The 20,236-nt window shown below is 56.3% G+C and overlaps 8 protein-coding genes and 1 non-coding gene across 9 annotated transcripts; 6 read left to right on the top strand and 3 right to left on the bottom strand.

Moving 5' to 3' along the window:
* Positions 1-7: 7 nt before the first annotated feature.
* On the top strand, positions 8-1,137 carry B0H18DRAFT_879325 (uncharacterized protein; the record flags this gene model as incomplete). The annotated part of the gene is made up of 4 exons (XM_048040689.1): positions 8-94; positions 161-326; positions 404-546; positions 613-1,137. The coding sequence occupies 4 exons, from the start codon at positions 8-10 to the stop codon at positions 1,135-1,137; spliced, it is 921 nt and encodes a 306-aa protein (XP_047891407.1).
* B0H18DRAFT_513438 (uncharacterized protein) lies at positions 1,138-2,665 on the bottom strand. Its single transcript, XM_048038381.1, has 3 exons — positions 2,545-2,665; positions 2,041-2,483; positions 1,138-1,969 (listed from the first exon to the last, which is right to left on the bottom strand). Exons 2-3 carry the CDS (start codon positions 2,410-2,412, stop codon positions 1,169-1,171), a joined length of 1,173 nt encoding a protein of 390 aa, XP_047891406.1. The 5' UTR covers positions 2,413-2,483; positions 2,545-2,665; the 3' UTR covers positions 1,138-1,168.
* A 919-nt stretch (positions 2,666-3,584) lies between these two features.
* Positions 3,585-5,567, top strand: B0H18DRAFT_513424 (membrane bound O-acyl transferase family-domain-containing protein). The gene is made up of 5 exons (XM_048038380.1): positions 3,585-3,784; positions 3,872-4,311; positions 4,368-4,711; positions 4,770-4,797; positions 4,861-5,567. The coding sequence occupies exons 2-5, from the start codon at positions 4,036-4,038 to the stop codon at positions 5,305-5,307; spliced, it is 1,095 nt and encodes a 364-aa protein (XP_047891405.1). The 5' UTR covers positions 3,585-3,784; positions 3,872-4,035; the 3' UTR covers positions 5,308-5,567.
* A 150-nt stretch (positions 5,568-5,717) lies between these two features.
* On the top strand, positions 5,718-9,333 carry B0H18DRAFT_513355 (heterokaryon incompatibility protein Het-C-domain-containing protein). Its single transcript, XM_048038379.1, has 16 exons — positions 5,718-5,878; positions 5,939-5,981; positions 6,040-6,186; positions 6,242-6,854; positions 6,907-6,948; positions 6,999-7,015; positions 7,066-7,453; positions 7,511-7,537; positions 7,587-7,640; positions 7,691-7,713; positions 7,767-7,853; positions 7,906-7,926; positions 7,976-8,014; positions 8,071-8,118; positions 8,178-8,263; positions 8,325-9,333. The coding sequence occupies exons 1-16, from the start codon at positions 5,772-5,774 to the stop codon at positions 9,118-9,120; spliced, it is 2,538 nt and encodes an 845-aa protein (XP_047891404.1). The 5' UTR covers positions 5,718-5,771; the 3' UTR covers positions 9,121-9,333.
* Positions 9,334-9,684: 351 nt separating this feature from the next.
* On the bottom strand, positions 9,685-11,082 carry B0H18DRAFT_1120879 (uncharacterized protein; the record flags this gene model as incomplete). The annotated part of the gene is made up of 2 exons (XM_048034225.1): positions 9,685-10,072; positions 10,793-11,082. The coding sequence occupies 2 exons, from the start codon at positions 11,080-11,082 to the stop codon at positions 9,685-9,687; spliced, it is 678 nt and encodes a 225-aa protein (XP_047891403.1).
* A 676-nt stretch (positions 11,083-11,758) lies between these two features.
* On the bottom strand, positions 11,759-12,402 carry B0H18DRAFT_1120878 (plant expansin; the record flags this gene model as incomplete). The annotated part of the gene is made up of 4 exons (XM_048034224.1): positions 11,759-11,904; positions 11,962-12,023; positions 12,083-12,179; positions 12,240-12,402. The coding sequence occupies 4 exons, from the start codon at positions 12,400-12,402 to the stop codon at positions 11,759-11,761; spliced, it is 468 nt and encodes a 155-aa protein (XP_047891402.1).
* A 2,686-nt stretch (positions 12,403-15,088) lies between these two features.
* On the top strand, positions 15,089-18,472 carry B0H18DRAFT_1017788 (P-loop containing nucleoside triphosphate hydrolase protein). The gene is made up of 11 exons (XM_048029330.1): positions 15,089-15,448; positions 15,502-15,667; positions 15,714-15,880; positions 15,933-16,394; positions 16,453-16,580; positions 16,639-16,844; positions 16,901-17,022; positions 17,084-17,543; positions 17,605-17,788; positions 17,840-18,018; positions 18,073-18,472. Exons 1-11 carry the CDS (start codon positions 15,212-15,214, stop codon positions 18,201-18,203), a joined length of 2,442 nt encoding a protein of 813 aa, XP_047891401.1. The 5' UTR covers positions 15,089-15,211; the 3' UTR covers positions 18,204-18,472.
* A 417-nt stretch (positions 18,473-18,889) lies between these two features.
* On the top strand, positions 18,890-19,985 carry B0H18DRAFT_1017780 (uncharacterized protein). Its single transcript, XM_048029329.1, has 3 exons — positions 18,890-19,349; positions 19,410-19,464; positions 19,520-19,985. The coding sequence occupies exons 1-3, from the start codon at positions 18,967-18,969 to the stop codon at positions 19,634-19,636; spliced, it is 555 nt and encodes a 184-aa protein (XP_047891400.1). The 5' UTR covers positions 18,890-18,966; the 3' UTR covers positions 19,637-19,985.
* Positions 19,986-20,116: 131 nt separating this feature from the next.
* On the top strand, positions 20,117-20,206 carry B0H18DRAFT_t117. Its single transcript has one exon. It is a non-coding gene; the product is annotated as a tRNA-Leu (tRNA).
* Positions 20,207-20,236: the final 30 nt, after the last annotated feature.

The raw sequence follows: 20,236 nt of genomic DNA, 5'->3' as shown, positions 1-20,236 counted from the left end.
AGAGCGCATGACACAGCGCCAGCACAGTCTTGAAATTCCGGGGAAGCTCATTCATCCCCTCGGTCCATCTGTCGTCGCACTTGCACGACAACCTGTGACAGACATTGATCAGTCCGACATCGCTCGGCACTGCGCCATGGAAAGCTCACAAATCGCGAAGACATGGTCACTCACGCACTCCCAGCTTGATACCATCCTGACGTTCGCTTGGGAATCACTATCGCCTGATACAGAGGACATCATTAGCAATCTCGAACAAGTCCCGCCACTCACCGCAGCGAAATTGCCTTACAAGGACAAGCTAGGTAAGGTCGCGGCCTTTCAGTGTAACCGTTTACAGTGGCTCACAATCAATCAGGAAATGAAGTACTCGCCGTGCTCGATGTCCCGACATGGCTAACAGTCGAAAAACAAGCTGGTACAGCTTCGGTTGCCTGCTTCATCTGCGGTATTCGCCACCTCGTTAAGAACATGCGCAATCACGTCGGGCACCATATACTCTACGCAATGCGAGGCATTGATGAGGATGCATGCAATATAGACAATGTGAGCTATCATACTCACCAAACGGTCTTCCGAGTCGTAACTGATGTTCGCCGCTGCGCATACTAGCTCGGCATCGAGCCGTGTGGATTCTGTGGAAGAGACGGATGTGTCGTGCAACTCACCAAGAAGAATAACTCCGCTTCGATCACAAGCAGCTGCCCATATCATTACACCTCGATGAGCTACAATTCGGCCAAATCCGTCAGCAAGGCAACACCGTGTACGAATGTTCCGATCCACTGTCCACTCTGCCCGACAGGACGGACCGGTCAACCACGCACCATCTGGAAGTACAATGTACTGTTCCACCTAGCAAAGGAGCACATGGATGTCGACGGAGAACGTATGCCGCCCATCCCGTTGCAGCTCGCGGTCGATATGCACATCTCTTTGGAGGAGGAGACCTTGATGAAAGTCGACCGCGATGTTACTGAAGGTTGGCGCATCAAACACGAGATACCTGGGAGCGATGATATAGAACAATACAGCAAGGAAATCGAGGGCAGCCAGGACAAGAAGGGGAAAAAGCGTATGAGATCTCAGTCGAATGTTGTAGTTGAGCGAGGAACGAAGTCGACTCGACGCCGTTAGCTGTACGATCGCGCGGATTGCTTATTTTCATCTAATCTACCATCTTATCAGAGTGGTGGTGGTCGGTTTGGTGTTCGGGGGACGGCGCTAAGCTTTTGAGACCTGCGGTCCAAAATTCTCCGATAGATTGCCCCTTGGTCGCGCGCGAGAAGAGCCGCGGGTTAACGGATATCAGCTTGTATGCCAGATACTCCGTCTTGTCGTTCTCGCCGTGATGCACCACGAATCGACGAACCGCCTTCCTGTTTTCCTGCGTATATTCGTACTCAGGGTCGTGGGCAGCTGTCAGATCCTGCACCAGCTGACGGTCCTCGTGGGTGCCGAGAGTGGACGTCGGATCGTCACCGACCACCAAACAATCCTCCTCCACAGGGTTGAGAAACCGCCACAAGAAGTTATGCAGGTGTTGGGGTTCCGTTACGTAGTTGAACAGCGGAGAAGATATAGCTCCTGCTCGATCGAACCGGAAGATGCGTGCCTCGTGTCCGTAGATTCCGACGACGAACGCAAACAACCTCCCCTGAGCGAGCATGATGTTACGCGCACTCATCGCAAGCTGGACGAGCGTCTTCTCGTGATGCTCCGTATATCGTACCATGGGGTCTTGTGTAGCAGTGGCTTTGGCTTCGAAGACAAGGACGACGTTCCGCCAACGATCAACAGGCGGGATGCACGGAAGCCCGGGGATGGTAGCAGTGACATCCGGCATCGTGGAATGCTCTTCGTCGTCGCACATTGCGAACGGGAAGCGCATCGTCTTGTGGGCATGGTTGCTGAACACGGGTCGTTTTTCTTCTGGAAAGTTGCGGACTAGGCTTGTGAGGCCTTCCACCTGCGACTCGTCGTCAGGATCGAGAGAGGATATATGCACAGGATATCTGCACGAGCCTGAGTGATGCTTACTAGTGGCCCATACATCGTCAGCTCCTTCCCTTCAACAGCGGGAACCTCTGCCATGAATTCGGTATCGAGACAATCGAGGTGGCTGTCATCCGACGGGACGAACTCTTCCAAGAAAGTCTCGATTTCCGGCGTGGGCTCAACGATCCGCCCGAAGATCTCGGCTTTCCAACGTTTTGCGTTTCTCTCGCTGTTCTGCCGTTTGCTCGCACCGTCTGTCGCCTCACCTTGCGGAGGACCTTTATGAGGTGTAACCTTGTCGGCCATCTCGACGTCCTCAGCGGTGCAGCAGGCGGTTCGAGTACTGTCGTAGTCAGAAGGGGGGAAATGCGGGGGAGGAACCCGCACTGCCGAAGCTTTTGAGCGGCGAGGCATATCGATTTTGGGGCACAAGCACTTCGCCAAAAATGGACGTATTGGCTGATGGGCCACGGATAACTGTGTGGCTTCAACTTGTGACTCAGCGACGCGTTCTCGCCGCACCTGAGTAGCTGCGATATGACTTACCTTCCGCACTGACACGGTGCAATTATTTCACTCTGCGACAATGGCAGTGCTAGGGTTCAATTTACGCGCGACCAGCGAGGATTACACGGAGGGCGGTAGCGGTCTGACGCGTCGAGGACGATGAGGGAGGACAGGGTCACAGGGAGCGCCCAACTTCGCCACCAACGCGCCATGCACGTGTTCGATTGACCTGCCATATGTGGATGTTTGTCTCACCGCCCCATCAGCGCCGCAGCCATTGTCCGCCCGATATGGAATGTGGCTTGTTCAAGCCCTTGTCTTTTTCGTCTCAGCGGTCGTTGCAGGAAGTCTAGACCATGTGCTTCACTGCATGCGCATGTGCAGTGGTGCCGATACTACAGGCTCAGGTCGTGGTTCCGTGTTTCCCGCAATCACGAAGTGCTGACCACCCCAGGTTGGCCTGACTCGGAGCTCGAGTCGAGAGTCGAGGCCGGGACTCGGCGCCCCGTTTCGCCGACAGAGGACCTCAAAGGATGCGAGGACTCAAATCGTCCAACTTGTAGCTCACGCGAACGTCACCTCTCGATCAGAGAACGGTGCAGCATAGCAAGCTCTAGGTAAGCCTCCGACGTCTCAGTTGGATCGTTTCGTACGCTTACTACTAGTATGCGGTGGTCGCAACTTCACTCTGCATTCAGCTCGTCAGTATCATGACATGAAGACTAGCATCCGAAAGATACTGTCCCTACATTCGCTCCGCGTACAAAGTGCCATGGGCATCAGGATTCCGAGGAGCCTAGGTGAGTCCATCTCGTCGTAACCAGCCTGATGGTAGTAGTTCCAGCATGACTGGCACACTGACTACTCGTCCATTTCTGCAAGGCCGCTGTTTCTTAGGCGTCTCGGGTTTTCTCGCTACAAGGCCACGGCTGCTCCGTGGTACTGTAGGACTAGTGCGGTTGTACTCAACTCGAAGAACCCTTGCCCAATCCAATCAAGCCACTGGCAAAAGCACCTGATAATCGTCGCATGGCTCGTCCGTGCCCTTGAGATTGCTGCAATTCACGGCTGGTGACTGGTCGGAGTTCGTCACAGCCGGACATGTCTTTCATCCATGACAGCGCTGTTCTTGCCTGCTCCGCGTCCGGCTTCAAGGCTTATCAGTGTATCAGCACGGGTAGCGGCGCATCTTCAAGGGAAATATGGAGGCTCGTCTAGTTCAGCTCGCTCGATTCCACATCGTTGCTACCCCTAGTTGCCGGCATATTGAAACACCGTGGTACGTTACTCCCATGCCAGCGGCGAACTGTTCATTGTGTGACACTAATTCTATTTCATCTGCGGTCACATCGGTTGATACAAATAGGTTCACTACCCCAGTCGTGTTGTGCACACACTACGCTGGCCCATGTACGAGGGGAGTATGGCAGGAAACACGCCCGGCGACCATCAAATGGCCCCCGTTGCGCTTCTGCTACTTACGCTCAACGTCGTTGTAGCATCGCTGCTGGCTTCCTCGCCACCGTTCTTATGGCGACTTGGGGGCACTGTCGTATGTTTTGTGCTCTTGGTCGCTGCATTTATGGTGGCTCGGGGGAGAGCCTGAGTCAGAGCGACTATCCGACCGGGTGCATACTCATGATACAAGCGTTCACTGCTGTCTATCTTCTCTGGATGACAGACCCCGCACGCGACTTCCGGCACGAGCGCGATTACGCCGCACCGGAGGAGCTGTCATTCCTGCGTCGAGTGTACTGGGCGCTGTGTATTATGAACAATCCTCGGGGAGTTGGATGGACCTGTCAGGTACGTAACGCTGCTACAACCAAGTGGCCCCGTGCTTCACCGTGTTTCACGAACAGGTTGCGAACGTGCCGCCATTGCCCACTGAAGCTCGATGGCCCTTCGTGCGCCGACGACTCAGGCGTGCAATATACTGGTATATGCTCCTCGACATCTTCCAGAACTACGAACAGCGCAATCCTCTGTTCTCCCTTCGAGGCGAGGATGTATCGGTATCCTCACAGGGCTATCTCCTCCGTCCTGTCAATATATTCGTGCGTGTGGCCAGCGTAGCCGGATCGATCGCCATGCAGCATGCGCTCCTTGCTGCCGCGATGGTGGCATTCGACTTGTCACTTCCCAGAGATTGGCCGGACATCTACGGTCGGTGGTCTGATGCATACACTGTTAGGCGATTATGGGGGTGAGTCGGTTTGCATGTTTTCCTCGCTTGCACGTGTACTCAAGCGGAACATATACAGTCGTTCCTATCACCAGTCGTTACGCAGGGTAAGGACCAGCGATGTATCATTCTAGATTGCATTTATCTCAGTGCTCATCGTGCATTGATAGTTGACGGCTTCAACCGGCAAGATGGTTTGCCGGATGCTAGATCTCAGGCCAGGATCATGGGCATCCTCGTACACCCAGCTCTACATTGGCTTCGCCGTCTCAGGCCTCATTCACTGCGGAGGCGACTTCACGGTCAGCCGCAAGCTTTTCGGGTCGTCCTTCCTTTTCTTCTTCTCGCAGGCCATCGCCATCACCGTGGAAGACGTAGTCATCGGCGCGGCCCGCAGGGCACGACTGCGCTTGCCAAATGGACTCGCGCGTCTCGTCGGCTTCGCATGGGTGTTCATTTGGATGAACATATCGTGTCCGTGGTACATCGACTGGAGTCTGAAGGAGGGTGTCATGGACACGGATCGGGTTCCGTTCTCGTTGATCAATCTAATGTCTTCGAGTACGAATGCGGGGACAGTCTTGTTTTACGCTATATTGTCCCCGATGAAGTCTTAGTGTGTCTTGACCTGTCATTCGAAGGACCGGAAGAGGAACTTGTTGTAACGACTAGAGAGGGACGTTGTAATACTAGTATTGACGCTGTCTTGATTGTACTACCACCATTCTCGTCCCTCTTAAGTACGTACGTCTCAAGCTACTCATAATGGTTAAACAGCTCGTCAGATTTGCCAAAGGAGAACACTGGCAGAATTCCACGGTATCGACTTACCGCGGTCTCCAAGCTCTATAACACTGCATGAGCGCGGTACTTGTACATTTGACGGGGACGTTTTGACCTTGGCCTGATGTGTGCCCGCCGCCCGCCGGGAGAAGAGGGGTCCTGGGGATTGCCGGGGGTCGTTCAGTATACGGGCTGACGTCACAAGGCGCTGCCATATTTGGGCTTGGCATCCGCCGCGCTGCCTCTTATGTGCCCAGCGCGATGTCTGCGATAATCCTCATTCCCTCTCCTTGCCATCATGGCCTCCACCAGCCACGCCCATTTATTCCTCATATTCTTATGTATTCTCGTTTTCTGCCTGCCGGGCAGCGGGGTGTATGCGTTCGGTGCGGGTAACATCCCGAGGTGCGTGCCATCTCGATCGCGTGAGGAAGTGGCCTGACCGCTCGCCGGTTGTGCATGAAGCTTCGCGTACTTGGAGGGCAAGGCGTTCCGCCATGGAGATATCGTGCGTAACGCAGCGAGCATGGACGCGGGTGGGGTACTGAATCTAGTCACCGCCACAGGAGGATGTGCTCGCCGATATGGCGAAGCGCGCCGCATCGGGCGGATTTGCGCTCGGCGCGTTGTTGGGCGCGGGCGGCGGGAAGAAGTTCAAGGCGTTGGACGTGAAGCGGGTGTACTTTGGCAACTGGTTGAGGGACTATAGTCAGGTGCGTGCCCTGACGATCGACTGCCTGCGTTGCCCAGATGATTGATGCTCTACAGGCTGTCGATACTGCCGGTTTGTCAAAGCTTCAACTGCAGACGATCGTCAACCTGTGCATGGTCCTCGGCTTCCTCGCGCACGGCTACGCCACCGGCGAGTTCGAAGTGACCATCGAACGGCTCGGTGTCTACCTCCCCACCGAGCACATCGACAACCCCAAGGGCTATCCCGACAACGCGCGCAGCTTCGACTCGCGTCTCCGCGGGCCCGTCAACCCCCAGGAGCTCGAAATTGACCGCAAGACAGGCATGAAGAACTACATCGCGAACGAGCACGGCGGATGGGATACGTCGAAGGCGCTCGTGAGGCGCGTGCTGCACCAGTGCATTGATATCGGTAGACGGTACCGCCAAACCAACCAGAAGGATGACTTGTATGAGGCGTACAGGCTGCTGGGCCAGGCGGTGCGTAGCACCCCACATCGCCTAGTATGCCGTCTTGCTGAGGCGTGCGATCACGAACAGCTGCACACTATGGAAGACTTTGCGGCACATTCGAACTTCTGCGAGCTTTCGCTCGTGGCTATGGGCCACACCGACGTGTTCGTACATGTCGGCGATCGCGTCCGTATTCAGGCTCCCGACGGCAAGCACGTCGCCCCTCTGGTAACTGGTGCGTACAGTACATTTAAGTGACCTTCCTTGGTATGGAACATCGCTTGCAGGCACCTTTGGCTCGAGTGACTTTATCCACAGTCTGCTAGGCGGTAAGTCACACACTTGTTCTAGACGTGCTTGTGAATTAACACCGGTCCAGAGGCCAGCGACCACATCGTAGGTCTTACCCACATCTCTGCGAACCTCCACTGACCGCCCTCCCGCAGAGCCAAGCCTCCGTCGTCGACCTCAACGCGCAGCTCGAGAAGGCGCGCGCGTCCTCGAACACGTCGTCCGCGAATAACCTCCGCGAGCTCCTCACGAGCCTGCCCGACGGGAGCGGCGGTGAGCTCACACGCGAGATGGCCGGCGTCGAGCGAATTCGCGCGGCGGGCCAGCGGAGTCGGGACATGGGCAGTGGCGGGGGCGGTGGTGGGTATGGCGAGCGGGCAGCGTATGGCGGCGGCGGTGGCGGTGGGTACGGGGGCAGCGGTGGATATGGCGGTGGCGGCGGTGGGTATGGCGGACAAGGAGCCGATATGAAGGCCCCGGAGCAGATGAGCCCCCAGGAGTTGCATGCGGTGTTGTGGCAGGTGCTGAGTTTCAGGGACTCGGGTGAGTGCTGAGAGTAGGGACGTTGGGTACGGGCGGTGTTGACCCGTGCTTGCGCAGTGATGAAGAAGGTCTCCGTCATCATCAGTGAGTGGTCAGTCTGGCGAGCAGTGGGCTTTGCTGAGCAGGCGTGTAGCCAAGATACCTGGCTTGAGCTCGTTGCTCGACAAGATCACGGACTCCGTCTCTGGTATGCACATGAACAGTTCTCCTCGGGGTGTGAGCTGATACTCGATACAGTCTTCGTGTTTACCACACTTGAGGTTCGTTGGCCTTGGAGCCATGCACTGAGTCTCTGACTGATTATGGTACATAGCCTTTCTTGAAGCCGATCATGAAGCAGGCGACGACTGGTCTCTCCGCAGCGTCCGGCGAAGTCATCGATAAGCAGGACCAGTACGAGGTACGCATGCACGTCGCGCGACGAGTCGGCTGCCTAATGACTATGCCCTTAGGTCTTCGATAACCCCAACGCGGTGAGTCGGACGAGCGTATGCTCACCCCAGGGTACTGACAAAATCTCAGTCTGACCCCACGCACTCGTTCATGAGTAAAGATCACTTTGTGAGTGTGACTGTGATGTTTTAAACTCTTTATATGACTGACGTGTGCGTGTGTAGAACCTGATTCTGAACGAGCCCGCTGGACAATTGGGCAAGATCATCCTGGTATGTCTTGTGCTGTGCGACTGCTATCATTCAAGGCCGTCCCGTAACATCTTGAGTAGCAATACACCGTAACGCGTGTCGTCAAGGCCTGGGACGATGTCGGGATCAACCCACACGACGTGACAGAAGATGTTCTCCACAGCTTGTAGGCTACTCATCCGCATTCCTACCGCCTGGGACGTCTGATGAGTCAATGCTCGAAATAGGTTCCACCCCGACTTCCACGTCCGCGGCTCTGAGATTCAGCGCCAAATGCTCGATTTCATGAAGAGATGGGTAGACGAGCTCGGCTCTGACCGTAACGAGGTTCTCCGGAGACTCACCAAGCAGAGTGTGCGGAACCACATGAACGTGCGCATCGGTCATGAGGGCCAGGGCGGTCAATCACACGGCTTCGGAACGGCGCAACAGGCGGGGATGCAAGCGCAAAGCGACATTCTTGGCGCTTTTGGTCTGCGGGATGGCGCCCCGTATGGTGCCGGTGCTGCGCGGAGCGTGCAGAGCGGTTACTTGAGCTCAGGGGGCGGTGTGCCAGCAGTCCAAACAACTGTGGTACAGGAAACGGTGCCCGCACATCATCGTGAGCATCATGGTGGCCACGGACATCACAGCGGCGGCCACGCACAGACGTACTACGGGGAAAGCCAGACGGTGCGCATGCCCGGCGAAGAGATACGCACGAGCTACGAGTCGAGCTACGCCCCGCCCTCGGGTCCGCCGCCTGCCTTCCCGGGTGCCGAGCCGAGCGGGTATGCGCCGTCCTACATTGGTGGCGGTGGCCCCGGAGGATACGGAGGCGGAGGGTACGGCGAGTCTGCTCCTGGGTTCCCGAGTGCCCAGCCGCATCATGGAGGCCACCATGGACATCATGGGCACCATTCGGGTGGCGGATACCCTGCGCCTGAGGGCCCTGCGGGCTTCCCGCAGCCTGGAGGAGCGCCTGGTTTCCCAGAGGCTAGGAGAGGATACCCACCGAATGATGATCCGTATCGTCAATGGTAAGGAGCGATATGAGCGCTCTGCGGCATGTGCACAGAGGTAGTACGTGAATTGAGTGGTGTAGCTGTAGCAGGAGTTCCATGACCCAGATGTAACTTATGTAAATCTGATCCCTCTTGAATGCACTATTTTAACGACTACACTTCACGTGTAGGTACATTGACAGGAATATATGCATACCAGGGCTTCTACAATTGCAACGCATGGGTAAGCAGGTACACGCCGATTGTGAGTGAGTTACAGTTCTAGTATACATATCAAGAAGAATGCCGGCGAGGGCGAGCTAGGCTAACAATTATGGCCGAGATCGACTGGCAAGGGTCGCTCGCTGAGAAGGTCGGACAAAGACCTGACGACCTCCACCTGGCCTCACCTGACGCCTTCTCCAGAAGGGGTCTAACAATACGGAATCAACTTGGTCAGATAACGGCGTTAACTGCTCTTCAAGACGTTGTGGTGGCCTTGCTTGCGGTCTTGCACCAAACCTTGTGGTGCGGCCAGTGCGCCTTTTGACTGAGTGACAAATTAGACCCGAAAGTGCAATACGTAACGCAGCAACAGTGCCTCTCACCACTCCTTGCTGCAGTAGTTCACCAACTTGCACCTCGAGCACTTCAGCAGCGCCTTATCCTTCACCACCTGGCAATTCGCACACTCCCTCGGGTTCTTGTTCATCCATGCGTCGCCCACGTCCGGCATGTCCTCCTTCGATCCCAACACGCGCTTGCGCGCCGCCTCCACGGCCGTCTGCCCCGCCTGCTTTTCCTGCCCTTGCGCGCACACGTTGTCGATCTTCTCGATCTCGCTGTCGAGTAGCGTCGGCGTGAACGAGTCTCGTGTAGTGTGAAAGAACGGGGGCGCGCCCTTGGACGGTGTCACAGGATTGTCAGTGCCGGGAAGGCACGCAGGATCGACCTTGTAGCCGCGGTTCGGCGTAGTGTAAGTTGCGCGTACCCTGGAGGAGAGTACTAGGTGAGAGGAACGATGCAGTCGGAAACGATTCAGAATGTACCAGGCGGGCTTGTTTCCCCACCCCATGCTTCGTGCAGATAGGTAATGAGGGACATCATGCGATCGGCTTGGTACTTGGTCATGGCGTCGTAGTCGTGGTGCGAGTAGTTTCGCAGTTGCAGGGCTCCGGCATGATCATGACAATGAGAAACCGACTGATGGTGGGTTCAGTGAAAAGCATGTGTCCCCAGTCTCGCTAGCAAGACGTTAGAGGTGCAGTTATCACACTAAGAAACCAGATATGCCGAAGCAAAAGCAAGGTATGGACACATAGACGGTCACAATCGCATGCTGCTGCTTCGGGGTATCCTCCAGATACTTACGTGGCGCTTTGCGGAGCCTTTGACGATCTATAGGACATGCCGTCTGCGTCGACATGCGTATTCTCTTGTCTTCCAGGCGTATCATTGAGCACCCCCGAGCGACGTACATATGGTCGGAATACCGACTTATAGCCTTTTGTTGCAGCCGTCCTATGATACCAATGGCTACGGCACTCGACGAGAGGAGAGCGGTCTCGAAGTCCGCAAGGGAGCCCCGGCCGTATATATGTACGATCGCTCTAGGGTTGCGAATAGCTGCAACTCTGCTCCGGCAGACGCACCTCATACAAGTACAAAATCGGGACCCACTCCACCTTTTCCTGGCCCCATCTCTCTCGCACCAGTGCGCGACCTGGTTCACGACCGTCCTGCGCGCGGCGAAGTCGTCGGGCGCGAGGTCGGGTGCGCGCGTCGCCGGCGGCGCAAACTTGGACGAGATGTCGTTCATGTAGAGCCCGAGCCCCGTGCACTGCAGTAGGCGGCGCGCAGCGCTCGTCTCGCTCTTGTTGAGCATCATCATCGGGTTGAAGCTACCGGTCGTCGCGTGGTTAGTGAGATCAGACTGGGAACACGCGCAGGGTAGTAGGAGACGAACTAGGTAGCCCGAGAAGGCGGATGCAAGGTCGTCCATATCTGCACGTATTTTAGTGAGATTCAAGTGTTGAGTTCAGTGCCGGTGCCCGGGTGGGCGTTCCGAACCAAAGCCGCGACGACGGCGGATCCGTGAGCGATGGAACCGTGATACACAGAGCACGTGGTCGCGCTACCACCTTCCCCCGCCCACGCCGGTACTCGGTCAAGCGAGACTTAGTCTCACTCCGAGCCTTACTACTACAAGATATCCATACCAGTTGATTCTGGCACTCACTCCTGTACGAAATATCCTTGACTTGTGACACTGCAGAGTCTAGATTGAGCACATGGTGTTCGTACGTGAGATATTCCTCCGAGACGGTGGGTGAGCGTCGTATATTCTCCATTTCGCGTGAACTCACTGCATTATGTGATTCTACAACATTGTAGAGTTACATCTCGGGAACGAAGCGCGTGAGTAGCTCTACGCAGAACAACCCATGTGTAGTACAGACAATACAAATGTTGTGCGTCTCCTAGCCTTCCACATGCTCTGCAAGCAGCAGCGGGAGTAGGGGCGCCCCGGGCGCCGAGACTTTCTAGACCGACAAGACCGAATTCATAAAGAAAGGATAAATAATTACGTGTCGCGCTGAGACCGGGGATGCTGAGAGACGAGGAGATCTATGGGGATTGACGTGGGCGGCGCCCGGGCGCGGACGTGAAGGCCGTGTCTACGACCAAACCCAGGTCATGCCATGGAGACGGCCCACGGATAGGTCTGCGAGCTGCTGGAACGCCGACGGGCTGAAGTCGAGGTCCGTGGTGGCGCAGCCGGTGCAGCGGTCGGTGACAGTAACCTTGACAGACTTGCCGTTGTCTGGATGCGCAGCATGTCATGAGCCTGTGATACGAGCAAGAGTATAGGGAGACGTACAAGAGGCAGTGATCTGCTTGTTGCAGACGGGGTTGTTGTTCGGATTGCCGCCAGTGTAGCCACTGTTGTAAGTCGACTTAACAATTGCGTTCCATACAATGCAAAATCATGGGGAACCTACGGGTAGTTATCAAAGAGGTTCTCAGACACCGCCACAATGTAATCCGAGTTGGTGTTGGTGATACCGCAGGCACCCAGGCCGGTCTCGTACCAGGTAGCTAGACGCAACCATGACGTTCAGCTGAAATATCCACAACATCGGACGCGTGCAGCCTTACCGTCACCAGTCTGAGTACCGTACAACCAGGAAGGCTCGGACCTCACAGTCGTGGAGGCGATCTCGATGTACGAGCCTTGAGTGGAATTGATGGCACGAGGAATGCTCATTGCCAGCGCGGACACGGCAAGGGCGAGGGTAATGACAGCCTTGTAGAAGAACATGTTGAAGGACAGAAGAGGGAGTGAGCGGAAGGGCGAAGGAGTGCGAGGTGTTTAGGGTGAAAGGACCGAGGAGCCTAAGGACCCAGCAGAAAATTGAGGTCTTTTATAGACCAAGGAGGCCATGCTTTGACAGGGTAGAGGCGTTGAGCGATACAAAGGAAGACAGCATAAGCAGAGGCATGCTGGCTGTGAGTGTAGCAACCAAACGTACATGTGAGCGCGAAGAAATGACATTTCCAGTTTCCGGGGTCTCTTTCCTGTCGCGAGTAATCTGCCAGAGAATGTAGGCACAGTCTCCACCGTCCAAGACATGCTCGTGAATGGTCTTCTTTGGCCTTCGTGATTCACTTTCTAAGTCGCGATTCGCGAGGCGCCCGACGTCTTGCGTGGCGAGAACAAAGGCGGCTGTAGCGCATGGCATCGCGGACGTCGTCTTCAAGTTCTTTTCAACGACGAGCGACGCCCGACGTTTGACTAGCGTTCTCCTCGACAGACAGAATCAGTATTCAGTAGGTAAAGGTGCAATAAGGCTTCCCATAATATACTTACTGTCCGACGGGACCTGCGTTCATGATGGTCGCCTAAAGCTGTCTCGGCTGTCACATCGCCACAGGTAGCCGGGGTAGCAGGAGGGGGATAAATGCGAAGTTTGCCTTGGTTTAGACTTCCTCTTTCTTGCAGGTAAGTCATGAGACTCGCAGTCCGCCCGTGTGCTGCTTGCGATATGGGAACTGGCAGTGAAGCTTGAAGCTTGACGGTGCGATGGTTGGTTACTGCCTCAAGGTGCACCGCATGTACCACTGAGTGCTCAAGCCGTCGCAAGTGGCACGTCAGCCCACTGGCACTTGAGCTTGATTGTTGTAAAACACAGATTGTTGGCGTTACAGACTTACAGTTACACCCCCGATGTGTCGGTACCGGGCCACCTTTCAAATTGGAGGTGCGCCAGGCCACCCCCGAGGCAGTGTCAGCGGATGTCTGCGCAGAATTTTCCTTTTGTTCATACTTATGATCTCCTGATACTATGGAGGACGACCCGTTGGGGGTTACCGGCCAATCGGGGTCACGGTTTGAACCTGTATACAACTCTGACCATCCCATCATCGTATGTCGCTTCGGGTGTAGATTGAGTTACCTATGGCCCGATTTATGACACATACCAGCAGCATCTGTGTGCGACCATCACCGTTATCTAGACACATTGACAGCGCCACTGGCCGTCCTGGCGTAACATGATTCAACTTTTCATGATGGGCGCCCACGTGCCAGTAGGTGGCCGATATCAACCTATGGGCACCGAAAGCCCTTCTTTGTCCGACTGTTGCAGGTGCGTACGGTCTTGATGTTTTGCGGTAGAACGAATTGCATACATAGTGTTGAGATACATAGGTGCCCAGATGGCCACCCGCTCCGAGTCCTCTCTATGGGCTTGTCGACACCCGGGAGAAGGGCGGAGTCGACTCCGAAGCCGCGGTTAGGCGTGGTATAGGTCTAGATGAGAGTAGGTGAGAGAACAATTTAAAGTCACAACCGGAAGCAGTCTGTAACGTACCAGACGGGGTCATCTTCCCTGTCCCATGCCTTGTGCAGATAGGTGACTCATTGAGGAACATAATGCGATCGGCTTGTCACCTGGTCATGGTGTCGTAGTCGTGGTGCGAGTAGTTTTCGCAGTTGCAGGGCTCCGGCATGATCATGACAATGAGAGACCGACTAATGGTGGGTTCAGTGAAAAGCATGTGTCCCCAGTCTGACTAGCAAGACGTTAGAAAGGCAATTATCACATTTAGAAACCAGATATGCCGAAGCAAAAGCAGTGGTATGAACACATAGTCGGTCGCATTCGCAATGCTGCTGCTTCGTATCATCCTCCAGACACTTACCTGACGCTTTGCAGAGCCTTTGACGATCTCTGGGACATGCCATCTGCATCAACATGCGTATTCTCTCTTTCAGGCGTATGAGTGAGCACCCCCGAGCGATGTACATATGATCGGAACGCCAATTTATCAGCCTTCTGTTGCAGCTGCCCTGCAATGGCAATGGCTACGGCACTCCAGCGAGAGCAAAGCGGTCTCAAAGTCCGCAAGGAAGCCCCGGCCATATATATGTACGATCGCTCTAGTATTGCGAATAGCTGCAACTCTGCTCCGGCAGACGCGCCTCATACAAGTACAAGATTGGGACTCACTCCACCTTGTCCTCACTCCCTTGCGTCTCACACCAGTGCGCGACCTGGTCCACGACTGCCCTGTGCGCGGGTCGCCCGCGGCGCGAACTTGGACGAGATGTCGTTCGGGTAGAGCCCGAGCCCCGTGCACTGAAGCAGGCGGCGCGCTGCGCTGGTCTCGCTCTTGTTTAGCATCATCATCGGATTGAAGCTACGGTGTCGGCGCGTCGTCGCTTGGTGAGATCAGGCTGGGAGCACACGCTGGCAGGGGTGGGAGAAACAAGCTAGAGTATCCCAGAGAAAAGTAATGTGAAGTCGTCCATCCCTGCACGTCCATAAGATTCAAGATATCGAGTTCGGTACCGGTGGTGGTGGTTTACCAACTTGAAGTTGCGACGACTCGTCACTCGGTGCTGAAGCGCTGACCGCCTGGCGCCACTGAGATCCAGATGCACAGATCACGTGGTCGCGCTACCACAAGATCTCGATCTACGATCGCAAAATGTACCGTACCCACTGCCAGCAGTTGGTACCCAGTACTACTTACCTGCTCACATTCGACCGTCTACTTGCCAGTTTGAACACGCTTATAAGGGCCTGGCCTCAGATTCCAACATTGCTGTCCCGTTCTCTGTGACTATGGCTTCAAAAATCGTCGCGGGCACAAAGCGCAAAGTCAAGCCCTCCAAACTCGCCGCCCGCAAGAAGGCGAAGACGGCCCACCTCTCCGTCGACGAGCTCCCATGGAAGGCTGTCGCACGTCCGAGGGAAACCAGTGCTGCGGGAGCATTTGACGGAATGCTTGAGCTGGAGGAGGTCTCTGATGTGGAGGTTGTGTATGAGGAGACGGAGGCAGGGAAGATCATAAAGTTCAAGGTGAGTCGTGTTGGCACAAAGAATACGGATGGATGGATGAAGAGACGTGCTAGGTTGCAGGAGCAATCGTGGATGAAGGAAACAATGTAGCGGACGTGCAAGATGTGCCTGCGGCTGAGGAACCGGTTGCGGGATCTTCTACGTCTCCCGCACGGAATGCATCAACGCCGAAGGAGGACGTTGTACGGGTGGAGGACGCACAGGACGCACCTTTCGATGGTAGGCAACTCCCCTACTACTATTTTACAACTTCTCACCTGCCGAGCACTCCTCACAGCCGAGACCATGCTCCCCGACTGGTCGCCCTTTTCCCTTCACCAACAACTCGCCAAGGCCTTGTATGCGCAACACTTTACTCGCCCAACGCCTATCCAAGCCGAAGCGCTCCCGCTCGCCCTCTCGGGCAGGGACGTCGTCGGTGTCGCAGAAACAGTACGTGCGTCTCCATCCATCTGCCCACATGAACCCATCTGTGCTTTTACAGGGCTCCGGCAAGACCCTCGCGTACGGCCTGCCCATCCTCGACCACCTTCTCAAACATGCATCCGTCTCTGTTTCATCAGTCAAAGAGCGCAGACCCGTCAGAGCGCTCGTCCTCACACCCACCCGCGAACTCGCGCTGCAGGTCTCCTCCCACCTGAATGCGTGTCTGAACCCCGTCAACGTCCCGTCAGTCGACGTCAAGCGAGAAGAGGATGAGCCTGAGCTTCCCTCCGCCAATCCCAAAGGGAAGGGCAAGGGCAAGGGAAACGGGAAACAGAAGGGTAAGAGCAAGGAGAAGAAGACGGCGACCAGCGAGGAAGCGAAGCAGCGGAGCGGCCCACCCCCAGTGAGCGTCGCTGCCATTGTCGGCGGGATGTCCGCACAGAAGCAGCGCCGGCTTCTCTCGCGCGGTGTCGACGTGCTCGTCGCGACGCCCGGCCGGCTGTGGGACATCATACAAGAGGTACAGTCCATTCCTCGTACCACGTTAGCGCTCAGCTGAGCGACGTCGCGTGCTGCAGGACGACGAGCTCGCAGGTCAGATCGAGAAGCTCCGGTTCCTCGTGCTGGACGAGGCGGACCGGATGATCGAGACGGGGCACTTTGCCGAGATGGAGAACATCCTCCGGCTCACGCTCCGTCAAAGCAAGTAAACACCCCAATTCCTTCGTCTCCTCACCCGCCTCCTGACATTTATGCGATTTCAGGGATGATGAGATCGAGCCCGAGCCCACGTCTGGCTCGCAAGATGACGAAGACGAAGCCGGAGAGGCGGAAGACAGCAAGGCGGGTGTAGAGGGCGAGATGCAGACCTTCGTGTTCAGTGCTACACTCAGTAAGGACCTTCAAAAGAACCTCAAGAGGCCCTCGAGATCGAATAGGCGGAAGAAGGGCAAGCCTGCATCTACACTCGGTATGCACTGGCGTTCGGTAGCACCTCTCGACATAGCTTCCTGACACGAGTTGTAGACGATCTCCTGATGAGGCTCGACTTCCGGGATCCTACACCTGCGGTGATCGACATCGCGCCGGAGGGCGGTGCCGTCGCCACTTTGCAGGAGAGCAAGATCGGGTGTCTCTCGGGCGACAAGGTCCGTCTACACGTTCGCCCGCTTCCTCGTAAGCTGATTTCGACCTGAACGCCATGCATAGGACGCGTATCTGTACTACTTCCTCTTGCGCTACCCCGGCCGCACGCTCGTCTTCCTCTCCTCCATCGACGGCATCCGGCGGCTCCTTCCGACCATGTCCCTCCTCGACATCCCCGCCTTCCCCTCCACTCGCAGCTCGAGCAGAGACAACGACTCAAGAACCTCGACCGGTGCGTCTCTGCCTTTTATCAATCCCCTTCGCATACGACCGCCCACTAACCTACGCCGCAGGTTCAAGTCGACAGCACGCGGCGTCCTCCTCGCGACCGACGTCGCTGCGCGCGGACTAGACGTCCCCGCCGTCGACCACGTGGTGCACTACCAAGTGCCGCGCACCGCCGACGCGTACGTCCACCGCAACGGGCGAACCGCACGCGCCGCGCGCAAGGGCTTCAGCCTGCTCATGGTTGCGCCGGACGAGCGGCGGGTCGTCCGCGCGCTCATGGGCAGCCTCAAGAGGGGTGCGTCTGCCTCACCGTTGTTTGGCGTGCTGATGACTGATAGAGCGTCGGATGGCTACAGAGGAGGACGAGATCCCGGAGATGCCGGTGGAGCTGTATATGCTGGACAGGCTGAAGGCGCGGGTGCAGCTCGCGCGGGAGATCGACGTAGCACAGCATAAGGTCAGGACGGAGAAGCATGACATCAACTGGCTGAAGGAGGCGGCGGAGGCGATGGAGATCGAGCTGGATTCGGGGCTGGAGACGTGAGTGCATATTTTCCAGACGCAACTTGGCTTGATTTCAAGGCCGTTCAGAGACGAGCAGGAGAGCGTCCCGTCGAAAGCGCAACGGAAATACTCGGACGCGAAGGTCGCTGGTCTGAAGGCCAAGCTCAAGGGATTGCTCGCGCAGCCGCTCGTCGCGCGTGGCGTGTCGACGCGATACATCACGTCGGGCGCCGTGTCCATCGCGGATGATATGCTCACGGGGAATTGTACGTCTTCATTATGCTCAGTATTTGTGGTCTCGTTCTGATCTTGCCCTGTAGTCAACGAGACGATGGTTGGGCTGCAGAAGGTTGAGGCAGGGAGTGACCTCGTCGCGGCGAAGATACGCAAGTCAAAATCGAAGGCTCCTGTCAAAGAGGAGTTTGAGGAATGGGGAGGGATTGCCGAGTGAGGAGCGACATGTTCTAGACTGCGCCTGTTGTTGCAGAGTCCCCTCAGCGTGGTGCGTCGTAATGATGCAACAGCCGTCCCAGGTGACGACCAAGCCAAGTACTCTCACTACTGAGATGCCTGGATACGGATCTGGCCATGGTTGCCAATCAATGCGTATGTCTGGACGGAGAATCAGGCGTTGGCCCAAAATGTCTATTTCTGTTTGTTAAGGACTCTGGCTTGCGACCTTCAAATCCGCCAGTTTTCGTAAGGAACGGGCTCCCTGGGTCGAGAGAGGCATGTTTGCCGCATGTTGTTCGCTAAGGTCCTTTAAAGGTGGGCAGTTCTGCCGGGGACATCGGGAGTTCTAGCCCGTCTGATAGACCGCTGGTTTGCGAAGCCCCTTCAAGAACGGAAGTACCTCCTTTTGGTCGGCAACGGAGACTGCGTACCCAGAGGGCTGCGCTTGACTTTCACGGCCACGCACGAGAGTCAAATGTTGCTTTCAACCTGCAGCTGAGCTGCGGTGTAATTGCGGCGGATGCGGATGGGCGGCAGACACAGGGGCGGAAGCGCCTGGGCGCTGCAGAGAGGCGTGGCGTTGGGCGTGGCTACGATCCATGCAGATTGATTGCGGCCGAACGTATGTAGCGCCGGCCGCGGCGGATGATGATCACGGAATAGGATTCAAATGATAATTATATCATCGCAGCTCCCGCTTCGCACCTTTCCCATCTCTCCCTCCATTCTTCTTCTTCGAGCCTCTCTTTGCCAGCGCCGCGATGTCTTTCCCCACCTCCGTCTCGACCCCGCCGTCCTCGCCCCTCCGCGCCCGCTTCTCTCGCTCGCCCTCGCCGTCTCTCACAAGCTTCGCCATCATGCCCCTCAAGTCCATGGCCGACGTCGCGAGCCTTATCGTCCGCCTGCGCCGTCACCGCAAACGCGCTGCGCAGAATCACATCCGCAGCGACTCGGGCGACGAGCCCTTCACGGACGCACGGTTCTGGGGAGAGGGGGTGCTTTCCACGAAGCGGGTGCCGCTCGAGCGGGAGGACACGTTTGAGTGCAGAGACGGCGTTGATGCTGCGAAGCTCGTCCGCCTCGCGCGGGCGTCGCTGTATGAGGAGGCCCAGCTGATCGGCGCGAACGTCCTCGTGGATGAACAGTGCGTAGCTCCTTTCGCGTTGTGGGCGTATGTGTGACTGACGTTGTGCATTGCTTGTAGGTGGTCGTGTCATGTATGCGGCCCGCGGCACGACGGCAGGGCGTTCAAAGTCCATGTGCGTGCGGTCGGTTCTCCGCGTATGTGCGTCTGCTCACCGCCGTGCTTCACAGGTCCACTACTCTGCCTCCGCCGCCCGCTCGGACCGCCCCGACCCGCAGCTGCCACCCTCTATCGAACGCGCGCGCGGCGTGCCAGGGCTGATGACCATTCTCGACCGTCAAGATTAAAACACCTTACGAGCCGACCACGCCCCCTTGGGCAGCGCCCGCGCAGGCATTTCCCCGGCTCTCTACGCGCTCTCTACGAAAACTCGTTCACGGTGATATATACGCTCATTCGGATGGACTGAACTCTACGGACACTGCCCTATAATACTTATTGACCAACACACTGCTCGCACAATTTGGCTAATGAGCTTGTGACTGCATGTAGTATCACCTTTTCTCCTACACGGACACTAGGATCTACGTACAATGTACTTATTCGCGGATAGTATAGAAGCTACAAAATCAAACTGAAACATTTGTTCTACGACTCTGCAGCGCTCCATGTGCCAAGTTCATAATTACAGCTGCCAGTGCTTGAAGCTGAAGTAGGACCTGAGTAAGACGATGTACTTACGAGGGTGCCTCATGTAGCCTTCCATGGCAGCCGACGTCGTGACAACCTGACTGTATATATACAACTATTTACGCAACCTGACCCATGGCAAGATGGCCGAGCGGTCTAAGGCGCTGGAATCAGGTTATACCTCCATCCAGTCCGAAAGGGCGGGGGTTCGAATCCCCCTCTTGTCAAGTCTCCTTTTTGCTTCTGCCTCTTTATGA

This window comes from Fomitopsis serialis (genome assembly GCF_022376445.1).
Source record: "Fomitopsis serialis strain Sig1Antser10 chromosome Unknown B0H18scaffold_53, whole genome shotgun sequence".
Lineage (NCBI taxonomy): Eukaryota > Fungi > Basidiomycota > Agaricomycetes > Polyporales > Fomitopsidaceae > Fomitopsis > Fomitopsis serialis.
The sequence above is the reverse complement of the archived record's forward strand: the minus strand, read 5'-3'. Positions and strand labels throughout refer to the sequence as shown.

Coding starts and splice junctions, on each gene's coding strand:
- B0H18DRAFT_1017788 (XM_048029330.1), top strand. CDS start 15,212: ATGGCTTCAAAAATCGTCGCGGGCACAAAGCGCAAAGTCAAGCCCTCC. Junction 16,395..16,452: donor TGTGGGACATCATACAAGAG/GTACAGTCCATT, acceptor CGCGTGCTGCAG/GACGACGAGCTCGCAGGTCA. Junction 17,789..17,839: donor CTGGATTCGGGGCTGGAGAC/GTGAGTGCATAT, acceptor AAGGCCGTTCAG/AGACGAGCAGGAGAGCGTCC.
- B0H18DRAFT_513424 (XM_048038380.1), top strand. CDS start 4,036: ATGGCGACTTGGGGGCACTGTCGTATGTTTTGTGCTCTTGGTCGCTGC. Junction 4,312..4,367: donor GAGTTGGATGGACCTGTCAG/GTACGTAACGCT, acceptor TTTCACGAACAG/GTTGCGAACGTGCCGCCATT. Junction 4,798..4,860: donor ATCACCAGTCGTTACGCAGG/GTAAGGACCAGC, acceptor GTGCATTGATAG/TTGACGGCTTCAACCGGCAA.
- B0H18DRAFT_1017780 (XM_048029329.1), top strand. CDS start 18,967: ATGTCTTTCCCCACCTCCGTCTCGACCCCGCCGTCCTCGCCCCTCCGC. Junction 19,350..19,409: donor AACGTCCTCGTGGATGAACA/GTGCGTAGCTCC, acceptor CATTGCTTGTAG/GTGGTCGTGTCATGTATGCG. Junction 19,465..19,519: donor GCAGGGCGTTCAAAGTCCAT/GTGCGTGCGGTC, acceptor CGTGCTTCACAG/GTCCACTACTCTGCCTCCGC.
- B0H18DRAFT_513438 (XM_048038381.1), bottom strand. CDS start 2,412: ATGCCTCGCCGCTCAAAAGCTTCGGCAGTGCGGGTTCCTCCCCCGCAT. Junction 1,970..2,040: donor TGACGATGTATGGGCCACTA/GTAAGCATCACT, acceptor GACGAGTCGCAG/GTGGAAGGCCTCACAAGCCT.
- B0H18DRAFT_513355 (XM_048038379.1), top strand. CDS start 5,772: ATGGCCTCCACCAGCCACGCCCATTTATTCCTCATATTCTTATGTATT. Junction 6,855..6,906: donor CGTCGCCCCTCTGGTAACTG/GTGCGTACAGTA, acceptor CATCGCTTGCAG/GCACCTTTGGCTCGAGTGAC. Junction 7,927..7,975: donor TCTTCGATAACCCCAACGCG/GTGAGTCGGACG, acceptor ACAAAATCTCAG/TCTGACCCCACGCACTCGTT.